Here is an 11,542-nt window from a genome sequence, read left to right on the forward strand (position 1 = left end):
CATCATGTGAATGTCATCTATGTTTTTATGCTTGTGTCTTTGATTTGGTGAATTTATTGTCTATTTATAAACGAATTATGTGTAATTTATGTTAAATATCTTTTATTTAAAGGATATTTTTGAAAAATTAAAATGAAAATTACTTAAAATATCCTTAGTTAATTTGTTTTTTACAAGAAATGTATTTGGATTGTGTTTTTAATTTAATTTGGGCTCATATCCAATAAATTTAATTTGTTAGGTAATATTCAGCTTAGACCATGGATAAAGCAGAAATTTTAGTCTAAATTGCTAGCTTTCATCCATAATATCTATGGATTACCATAATATTATTGTGCTACACAAACTCAAAATTTAAAACTTTTTTCAAAGGAAATTAACAATAACAATCCAATCCATTATAACGTAGGAGCAATAAAACTACGTAAGATAAAATCATTATAAGGATTTTACGGAACTTATAGTCTGTATGAAAGTGAGGATGAGCAGGATAGCTGCTGCAACAGTTGCCGTACCTCTCCAAATATTGGCGAAGTATATAAGTTTCAAGGTTGCTTTCGTATGGTTAAAGCGGCTCTCATAGTGGGAATTTATCTCTTGAGAGATATCACCAAAACAAGTGTAATTGTTACCAATATTTTCGCAAAAAATGTTAATCACATTTGAAACTGCGGCATCGTCACCTAGCCAGTGGAGAATGATTCCCTTTCGGACTAGCAAACCCACGTCTTCTGCACTGTCGATAAGATGGTCCATAAACTTAATGTAACTGCATACGTGAGCTTCTCGCTGGTAGCAGCACTGCTCCAAGGCCATGATATTTCGTACAAGACGTTCGAAGCTGTGATCAAATTCCAAGCGTGGTATTTTCAAAATGAAACGTAGCAATATCGCCTGTGTGCTTTCCAAAAACATAGGTAACAAGATCAAGAAAAGATTCCCATGTTGCATCTTCTGATGTTGTATCTCGAAGATCGCGATTGATCTCATAATATATATCCCAAATGATGGAGACAGGTAGTTGGTTTTCAAGTAGAATCAAGTCTTCTCGTATGTCAAACAACATCCTGGGCTCAAAATGCTTAGGCTGTTTATACTCGTTCAAAAACTTAATGACGAAGACAGCATCCAGCAGGATCATCTCTATGAAATCACAGCTACTGATTCGGTTGAATTTCTCTGAATAACAGACTCGGATATACTTTTCTTTATTCTGAATGCTAATCACAAGATCCCTAATTTTCTCCTCATTCATCCCATCCTGTTCAGTAAACTCTTTGAAACATCTCCATTTATGATTTTGCATGGCCTCTATTCTTTTAGTCTCGCGGTGAAGAGGACCTATTGAAATCAGTAGTGGAGTGTAGGCTTTCCAATTTACGCCTCGAAGTGATTTGGGCACCCTGTATATACAGCAATCAGCCCGGTCCTGTTGAGAGGTCATCCCTTCCATCTTATCATGGAGCTGTTCCAAAATCCTGCTAGTCATCTCAATTTTGAGTTCCGGGTTTGAAATACTTGAGGAACTTGCTGTATCCTTTCCTTTGTTTGAAGCACTTAAGTTGTTAATATCCTTATCAATGTCTGAATCACTTCCTACATCAATAACTTTTCCCTTGTTTGGAGCACTTGACTCATCGTCTGCCATGTTTGATGCCCTTGCCTGTTCAACATCGTTTTTCATGTTTGAAGCCCTTGCAGTAAATTTATCCTTTTCCAGTCTGCAGGTTCGGTGCAACAAACCTAGAATCAATGGAAGGTATAAAGTTCAATTTAGAGTTTTTTTTTTTTTTTGAGATATAGTTTTACCTAACTAATATAGTGATTTCTATGTTATTTCACAAAATCAAAACACATTTTTCCATACTACTTCATGACTATATTTGTCATTTAATATTTTTGGAAAAAAACAGATGAACTGTTGTAATTACTCTTGATCAGTCATTTAATATTTTTGGAACGTATGTACACTCCATCGATTCATTCGTTATCACCTAAACGTCAATTTGTGTGAAAATTTGTTTACATGCATGGTGTTTAATTTTCAGATTTTTCAAATTTGAAGCATTTAAGTTATTCAATTTCTTTGGATCGATGATGCATTTACACAAAGGTTATTCTTGAAAAACTATCTTAACCCAATAATTTAAACTATTAAATAAAATACTAATATATAATTTATATTATTTTATAACACTCTCCCTTAAATAAAAATCTTTTAAGCTTAAAACTTGTATAAATTTATATTATGGAATACTACTATATGTGAATATTAGCTTCCAAGAAATAGTATTTGGGTGATTTATCCAATTTCGATCAAATGCTACTATATGCGTCGTATATGGATCAATTTAGCTGAGAATTTATAGATACAATTACGACATGAGGATCTATAATCTAGATAGCAGAGATCAGATTTCGAGCAGCCTAACTAAAGTTTTTTACCCATAGTAATCTAAAGTCGGACCCAGCAGGATTGTGTCTGTATTTAGGATCCCAAGCAGTGAGCCTCTTTCCTATATATTGTTGCACCTCTCTCTCTCTCTCTTTCCCTCTCCCTCCCTCCTTCTCTTTCTAAGTATCTATTTAAATACCGTTGCGATTCAAAGTATTTTTTATTTAAAAATATATAATAATTTAAAAATATTAAAAATAATTAATTTAAAATAAAAAAAATTAAAATTTAAAAAAAACACAGTTTAAACCGCATTCTAAAGAGGACCTAAGTCTCTTATCTACCCAAATGCATATGAAAATGGCTATAAATATATAAATGTGAACTTTAAAATGATTTCTAAGAGGTCAAGTATATTTGTACATAATAATCCCTGTAAAATTATTAAATCTTCATTTTAGCCCTTTAATGTTGAATCCTGGATCCATCTTTTTTTCTATCAGCAGATAGTCTTTTATATATATATAAAAACCCACCGATCAACCCACTGAGCAGATAGTCAAATGCATGTGAAGTATATTTGTACATAATAACCCCATAATGAAAACGCTGTTCGCACTCACCCGCAGACAAAATATCCGAGCGTCCTTTAAAGTTGACAGAAAAATTGATAGTGAGAGAGAAAGATCAATGTAGCTGAGAATTTATAGATACAATTACGACATAATAAGAATCTATAATCTGAAATAATAAAGATTAAATTTAGAACAATTTAATTAGTGTTTTATGCGCTATTACAGCATCAGGTTTATTTGAGTATTCTAAATTAGTTTGTGATTTCTTCTAACAAAGATGAAACTCTTTTAGTAGATAAACTAGAACACAATCCTCTATAATAAACTTGAACATTATATGCTTGGAAAACTGCTAATAATTATAAAATGTTTTTAATAAAGCATTTGATGACTTTGAGATGCCAAGATGAAACTTAATCAACAAATCACTCAAAACACATTCTACTACTTTAAAAAAAAAAAAACTTATTGTTCCTTGTTTGGGTACAATCTGATTTTTTTTCTAATTTTTTTTGTTTTATTTCTTTTGTAATACCGTTGCTCATTTTTATTAGATATGGGTAATTAGTATGGTTAATTAAAGTGACTGCAATGGGTATACCGATAATCACTTGTTGACCATCGCTAATCAAGTCTTGCTCTATAGCTATCTTAATACCCATAGAAATCTAAAGTCGAACCTCTGATCATTTCACAGCAGGTTCAATGAAATTAACAACAAAATTTATTACATCGCATATAAATGTTTTATATATGCTGGAAAACTAAAACATAATTAAGCAAACCAACTTTAAAATAAATAAATAAATAAATATGGAACTACATACACCGAACCACCTATTGTCTGCAGAGCTTAAAGCAAATCCAAAACATTAAATTTCGAAAAACTAAACATTTCAAAGAGCAGAACAAGTTAGCTCTGACCTGAGGACGGAGATCAGAGGATCGTGTCTGTAAATAGAGTCCCAAGCAGCAAGCCTCTTCCTATATATATATTGCAGCACCTAAGATGCACAAGACAATGGCTATAATTAAGGGACTTAATTCTATATGCTTTCTAGATTCAAGCCTGGCAAGGGCGGATCTAGGAAAGTCCCTTAACTTTAAAATTATTTCTAAAAGATGAAGTATATTTATACATAATAATCCCTGTAAAATATTAAATCTTCATTTTAGCCCTTTAATGTTAAATCCTGGATCTATCTTATTTATATCTGAGGATAATATTTTAATGAAAAAAAATCACCGATTACCTACAAATATCTTAGGCTCACCGTCCCACTAAACATGAGAGGATAAAAATTTCAAGTGGATGAAGGGAGACCCCAAAATGAAAACAACGTTTGTTTATCTTTATAATTATACCCCCCCTCCCCGTACATTAAACAATTTTCTCTAAACGATAAGACAGCATGTAGGACTAAAAAGCCATCAATGGGACAGGTTAATGTATTTTGGTATTAATTAAAATATATTATTATATTTTTATATATATAAAAAGCAATTGTTTTTATAAATAGCCCATTGATAAATTGATTTTGAATATCTAGAGCTTCTTATCAATTCACTTAAAAAAACTGGTTTATCCTATTCAATTGCTTGAAATATTCTGTTAAGAAAAGGGACCGGATCTAGTTTAGTTCTTTTATGAAAGAATAAAAATAAAAATAAAAATGGAACTACATAAACCCTGCACCCTTACAGGGAAAAGGTAAACTTCACATATAGAATGCTTATCCTTATATTGAATCAACTAATGTCTGCCTATACCTACGTACAAGCTGCTAAAGAAGTGAATTCATGTCCAATTAAAACAATAAAGCGACCAAACAAAATATATTTGAGAGAGAAGGAGGGAGAGCGTGGTGGAGGAAATGAGATATGGCCCTATGAAGCCATGTTTTCTTTTTTAGAAGCTTGGTAGCTGCTATGTTTGGGTTTGATTTGGGGTTAGAACTTTGGCTTAGGTGAGAGTTAGGAATAAAATTCAATAATTATACGGTTTTTATGGTGATTTAATATGAGGCCTCTTAGTTTGGTTTTGAATAGGGCTGAGCATTTCCGGTTCGGTCTGGTTTTGAACCAAAATAAATAACCAAACCGAAATATTTTTATTTTTATTTTTTGAACCGAACTGAACCGAAAACCGGTTCAAACCGATTAATTTCGGTTCGGTTCGGTTCGGTTTTTTTTCCTTCCAAACCGGTTCAAACCAAAATTATTCCAACTTGTTCACAGTCCCAAAAAAATCCCTAATTCCTACGTCGAAGAAGGCAACTAAAAATCTTCACTGTTTGGGCATTTTGATGCTCCATGTCCCGACCACCCACAATTAAAACAAGAGCCTCCAAATCAAAACTTCTGTTGTGCATAATAAACAAAAGATATCATGTTTGTTGGCTGAAACTTGTATGAATAAATTGTCCAAACCCTCAGCCACACAAGCCAGTAAAAGATAAGAAACACAATAGAAAAAAAAGGGGGGGTAATGAAAGGAAAAAAAATCCACCACTTGACACTTACCCACATCATGCAAGCACCCCATAAAGCTTATAATTTTACGTTTACAAAGAGTAAAGGGAAGGGGGGCTAGAGGGAAGGGAAGGGGATATGCAGACAAGGGGGAGGGATATACAGAGAAGGGGAGGCTAAGGAGAGGGCTAAAGGGAGGGAGTGATATGCAGAGGCGCGACTGCTAAATGTGATTTTAGGGTTAGAAAATGTTGTATTTATACTTACTTTTTTTTAAAGTGTTGACTAGTTGAACCGGTTCAGTTCGGTTCGGTTCAATCAGTTTCAGATTTTAGAAATCGAAACCGAACCGAACTGGAATTTTTTTGTGATTTTTTAATCGGTTATTTCTGTTTTTTTTTCGGTTAGGTTTTTTCGGTTATTTTTTTTTCGGTTTAATCGGTTTATCGGTTTTTTTGCTCACCCTTAGTTTTGAATGAAGAATGGAATAACCCGGATAAAAAGACATGGGTAAAGAATTATCAAACACTCCATCAGAGTAATTTCAGATGAAAAGTTCCTTGAGTAAACAGCTCGACTTATTTTATGAGCTGTGATAACAAAGCATGAGTCCAGTTAATCGACTTGATTGATTATATCAGCTACTCATCTTTATTGGTAACTAGACAAATTAAAAAAGTACAGTACATACCAAGAACATGAGAGTTAGCTAAGTAAATCGGTCTATTTAAAGAGGCTAATTCTTTGGCCAAGCTAGACATCATTAGAAGTGACTAGGGCAACATCTTTTAATCCACAAGAAGCAGCAAAAAGAGTTCTAAATTAGCCTTAATTACTCAATGTGGTGGAACGACATCTTATCGAAGATGCTTTGAGGGATGAAAGAGCAAAGTCAGATGCAAGATAAGTCATCCATCGCCATAAAATTCAAATGAAAAAAGGTCAGCAATAAGGAAGGTCTACAAAAAAAGTCGGATAATGTAACACTCCTATCCTCTAGAGAATGTTAAATATAAAAATACTACAATAATTTCATATTTTCAACTGAATATAAGTTTTTGTGTCTTCTTATCATGACAATTGTTTTTTCGTATTTATACACAAATAAACATGCTCGTTTATTGATAAGTAATTCTATTGAAAATTTAACAGAGTTTTCTTTATAAATAAACATACCAAGTTATCGGCAATCTCATTCAATGTACAATTATTGTCACCACATAGATCATCCGTCCTAGAATTTATTCTATATCATCTTAACCACTAGTCAGTCCCCAAGATCTTCACATTCCCCTCTCTTCTCCACCAATCCTCTACTGTGACAATCTCATTACTCTGCATATGATAGTTAATCTAATGTTTTATTCTCACCAAAACATATATGTTTTGAGTTGGACTATCATTGACAATCCAGTGTTTCATACTACTTTAAGGGAAAAATTTGCCTCTAGCCCTGGCACGGTTTGAGGAAGGGTATTAACAGTAGCGGAACCTTAGAACCTAACATGATTCATGGGAGTGACAAGGGGACCAAAAATCATCCTGTGTTAGTGAAGAGATGTTGACTGGTGAAGGAATCCTAATGGCAATAAACTCACCCTTTTTGGTAATTCATGATAACAAGGAAAGTCACATTATAGAACAACATATCATGGAATCAAATCAACTCACATCCAACACCTTAATCTGTCCTTCAATTTTTCTTTAAAAAAGCCATCACACAGGGCACAAGTACAAACTCAATTTTAGGACAATACAACAAGAATTTGCTACAACATTATTAGTTCATAACTACATCAACCCAAAATTGAACAACAATTTTTTGAGGAAATTAACAATAACAATCCAATCAATCATTACGTAGAAGTAATAAAACTAAGCAAGATAAAATCTTACAAGAACGATTTTATAGTCTGTATGAAAGTGAGGATCAGCAGGGTAGCTGCTGCAACAGTTGCCGTACCACTCCAAATATTGGGGAAATATACAAGTTTCAAGGTTGCTTTCATATGGTTAAAGCGGCTCTCATAGTCGGCATTTATCTTTTGAGAGATATCACCAAAACAAGTGTAATTGTCACCAATATTTTCGCAAAAATGGTTGATCATATTTGAAACTGCGGCATCTTCACCTAGCCAGTTGAGAATGATTCCCTTTCGGACTAGCAAACCCACGTCTTCTGCACTGTCGATAAGATGGTCCATAAACTTAATGTAACTGCAGACGTAAGCTTCAAACGGGTTGCAGCACTGCTCCAAGGCCATGATATTTCGTACAAGACGTTCGAAACAGTGATCAACTTCCAACTGTGGTATTTTCAACACTCCTTTCTCAAATTTTATGTTGACCAAGCATTTGTCTTGGGTGGCCTGAAACTTGACTCCTGCCTTGCGAAGCATGACGGCACTATATTTCAGCATGATAGGGTTCAAGCTATAACTTCGCGGAATGGCTCCATTCAACATCAAATTCCTTAGTAAATCAGTGAAATGCCTGCTTCCCTTTACACCAGGGCTGGTTTCTACCCCTTGTGAAAACGTGTACTTTCCAAAATGAAACGTAGCAAGATCAAGAAAAGGAATGGCTGTAGCATCCTGGCTAGGGGGCTTGACCTGGTCATATATTTCCTGAATAATGAAGAGTGGTAGTTGGTTTTCAAGTAGCATCAAGTCTTCTCGGATGTCAAATGTCATCCTGGGCTCAAAATTCTTAGGACCGTTATCATGATCATATGACTCCAACAAAAACTGAATGATGAAGACAGCATCCAGCAGGATCATCTTTACGAAATCAAGGCTCTTGATTAATTTGAATTTCTCTGAATAACAGTGTCGGAGACGCTCTTCTTGGTTCTTAATGCTGATCAAAATATCAATAATTTTCTTCCCATCCATGCCATCCTGTTCAGTAAGCTTTTTGAAATATTTCAGTTTCTCCTTTTCCATGGCCTCTAGTCTTATATTTTGGCGGTTAAGAGGACCTATTGAAATAAGTACTGGAGCGTAGGCTTTCCAATTTACGTTTCGAAGCGGTTTGGACACCCTGTAGATGCAGCACTCAGATCTACGGAATTCAGAACCGCTCTGTTGAAAGGACATCCGTCTCACCTTAGTTTCCAGCTTTGCCAAAATATTTGTAGCCATCTCAATGTCTGAAGCACTTCCCACGTCAATATCTTTTCCCTTGTTTGGAGTACTTGCCTTATCCTCTTCCATATTTGATGCTCTTTCCTGTTCAATATCGTTTTCCATGTTTGCAGCACTTGCAGTAACCTTATCCTTTTCCAGTCTGCAGGTTGGCTGAAACGAACCAAGAATGAATGGAAGGGATACACTGATACACAGTTCGGTTTTGAATATCACAAATTTTCAAAACTTTTTCACTGTAACACATTTTCTCCTTCTCTACCCCCTCTCACTTTAAATCATCCTTTTCTCTTTATTTCTCACTTGGTATAACATTAAATAGCCTAAATAATTAGCTAGATTTTGTTCATGTATATAACCAAATTTCACGCTATCAAATAAAATTGATTCATATCAGTATTTAATCAAGCTCTTTAATTAAGGGTGTTTAAAACAATGATAGAGATTATTTTTTAAAATATTTTTTATTACTTGAAAATACATCAAAATAATAATAATAAAATTAAAATTTATTTTTGATATCTTCACATCAAAATGATCTAAAAAAAAAACAGGGAATTTAGGATTGTTTTAGAATTTGAATAAATAGTTTCTAAAGATCAAATCTTCTATTTAAGGGGTGATCAACTATTTCAAAGTTGAAACTATCCAAATAATTATTTTTTTTTTAATTTCAAAAAACTCATGCTTATAATAAAACAAAACGTATTTTTTTCATAAAAAATGAATGATATTTTTTATTAAAGGAATATGTATTTTTTTTTCTTATTCATTTAAATCATTGAATTTTTTATTAATATTTATTTTAATTAACTTATGTTTTGATTTATAAAAGAGCGATACTAATAAAAATGACATTTTTTCTCATAGAGAAATTCTCACCAGAGAAATAGATGTTTTGTTCAAAGAACTTAAAGCATTTGATTTTATTGGAATATTTGTTTTAATTACCATAGAATTCAATAAAATAATTTTAAAAAGGCAGCAACAAGTAGGCAAATTAACTAGTAGTAATCTCAAGTTGAACCTCCGAGATTCAATAACAAGTTCAGTGACATTAACATCAAAATTTAAGACATGACATTTATAATAACATGCAAGCTAGAAAATGTTTAGCTGGTTTCCCTCGAATTCTGCAAGATAACCTATATATTTTTGTTTAGTTTGATCCAGGTGGGATCATTAAACCCATATAAAGAGAGAGGGGTTCAGCCTAATTTGTTAGGAGTTTTTAATATATATTTAATGTGTTTTTATATGGAGAACAAATATAGAAAAAAAAATATTAGCTACTTGGGTGATCTATCTAGCTTTGATCAAATACTAGGACATGTGTTGTATATGAATCAATTTAGCTGAGAATTTATTGATATAATTACGATATAATGAGGATTTATAATTCAAAATAATAAAAATTAAATTTAGAACAACCTAACTAGTGTTTTGTGCGCTATTCCGACACATCAGGTTTATTTAGGTATTCTGAATTAGTTTGTGATTTTTCCTAACAAAGATGGAACTCTTTTAGTAGATAAACTAGAACACATTCCTCTATGATAAACTTGAACATTATATGCTTGGAAAAACTGCAAATAATTATAAAATGTTTTTAATAAAGCATTTGATGACTTTGAGATGCCAAGATGAAACTTAATCAACAAATCACTTAAAACACATTACTACAAGTTTTTTTATATATAAAAAATACTTATTGTTCCTTGTTTGGGTACAATCTGTTTTTTTTCTGTTTTTTTTTTTGTTTTTATTCTTTTGTAATACTGTTGCCCGTTTTTATTAGATATGTAGCTAGTTCTCCTAAATAAATTAGTATGGGTAATGAAAGTGACTGCAATGGGTATTGATACCGATAATCACTTGATGACCACCACTAATCAAGTCTTGCTCTATAGCTATCTCATAGTTCAATTAATGACTTTAACAACAAAATTTATTACAAAATGTTTTTATATATGCTGGAAAACTAAAACATAATTAAGCAAACCAACTTTAATAAAATAAAATAAATGGAACTACATACACCGAACCACCTATTGTCTGCAGAGCTTAAACCAAATCCAAAACATAAAATTTCAAAAAACTAAACATTTCAAAGAACAGAACAAGTTAGTGCTGACCTGAGGACGGAGATCAGAGGACTGTGTCTGTATATAGGGTCCAAGCACCGAACCACCGCTCTCTCTCTCTCCCCCCTCTCTCTCGAAGTCTCTTGCCTTGTCTACCCACATGCACAAGACAATGGCTATAATTAAGGGACTTAATTCTATATGCTATATAGATTCTAGCTTGACAAGGGCGGATCTAGACAAGTATATTTGTACATAATAATCCCTGTAAGAATATTAAATCTTCATTTTAGCCCTTTAATGTTGAATCCTGAATCCAGGGGCGGAATTAAGGGAAGCAAGCAAGGACCCGGCCCTTATAAAGAAAAAATATGATGACTAATTATGTAGGTTAGCTTTTTATTGCTTAGTGATTAAGTGCGAGAAGATGTAATATTTAAATAAGTGGGCCTTTTTAATAGTAAATATATGTGTTATCTTTTAACTTTAAAACTATCTACGTGAAAAGAAAAAGTACAAAGTTATAAATAACTTTTTAGCTGAATGAATTTTACCGTTTTCTCTCTCTGCAGCCCTAATATATAAGGTAAAATATAGAAATAAGAACATAAATCACAAATAGAAAGATTGAAGCATAGCTCCATCAATTAATTTTTCTTTCATCAAACAAATCAAGGTAATTGAGCATCACTAACCCTCAAATTTAAAATTTATTTTTGATTTTTTTATATATATTTGTTAAGAATTTGATGAGGTTTTTTTATAATTCTATTATTTTTGCTTCTTTTTGTTTTTTTGCTCGGATCTACTAGTTTTATCAAATGTGTTTTTGAATTCTTGTTATAGTGATGTTTTTTTTTATATATAATT

General features: G+C 32.6%; 2 protein-coding genes across 2 annotated transcripts; both read right to left on the reverse strand.

Moving 5' to 3' along the window:
- Positions 1 to 847: 847 nt before the first annotated feature.
- LOC140954898 (UPF0481 protein At3g47200-like) lies at positions 848 to 3,970 on the reverse strand. The gene is made up of 2 exons (XM_073405897.1): positions 3,895 to 3,970; positions 848 to 1,721 (listed from the first exon to the last, which is right to left on the reverse strand). Exon 2 carries the CDS (start codon positions 1,682 to 1,684, stop codon positions 848 to 850), a length of 837 nt encoding a protein of 278 aa, XP_073261998.1. The 5' UTR covers positions 1,685 to 1,721; positions 3,895 to 3,970.
- A 3,222-nt stretch (positions 3,971 to 7,192) lies between these two features.
- LOC118042947 (UPF0481 protein At3g47200-like) lies at positions 7,193 to 11,012 on the reverse strand. The gene is made up of 2 exons (XM_035050719.2): positions 10,724 to 11,012; positions 7,193 to 8,741 (listed from the first exon to the last, which is right to left on the reverse strand). Exons 1-2 carry the CDS (start codon positions 10,832 to 10,834, stop codon positions 7,335 to 7,337), a joined length of 1,518 nt encoding a protein of 505 aa, XP_034906610.1. The 5' UTR covers positions 10,835 to 11,012; the 3' UTR covers positions 7,193 to 7,334.
- Positions 11,013 to 11,542: the final 530 nt, after the last annotated feature.

The sequence above is a fragment of the Populus alba genome, chromosome 17 (genome assembly GCF_005239225.2).
Source record: "Populus alba chromosome 17, ASM523922v2, whole genome shotgun sequence".
Classification (NCBI taxonomy): domain Eukaryota; kingdom Viridiplantae; phylum Streptophyta; class Magnoliopsida; order Malpighiales; family Salicaceae; genus Populus; species Populus alba.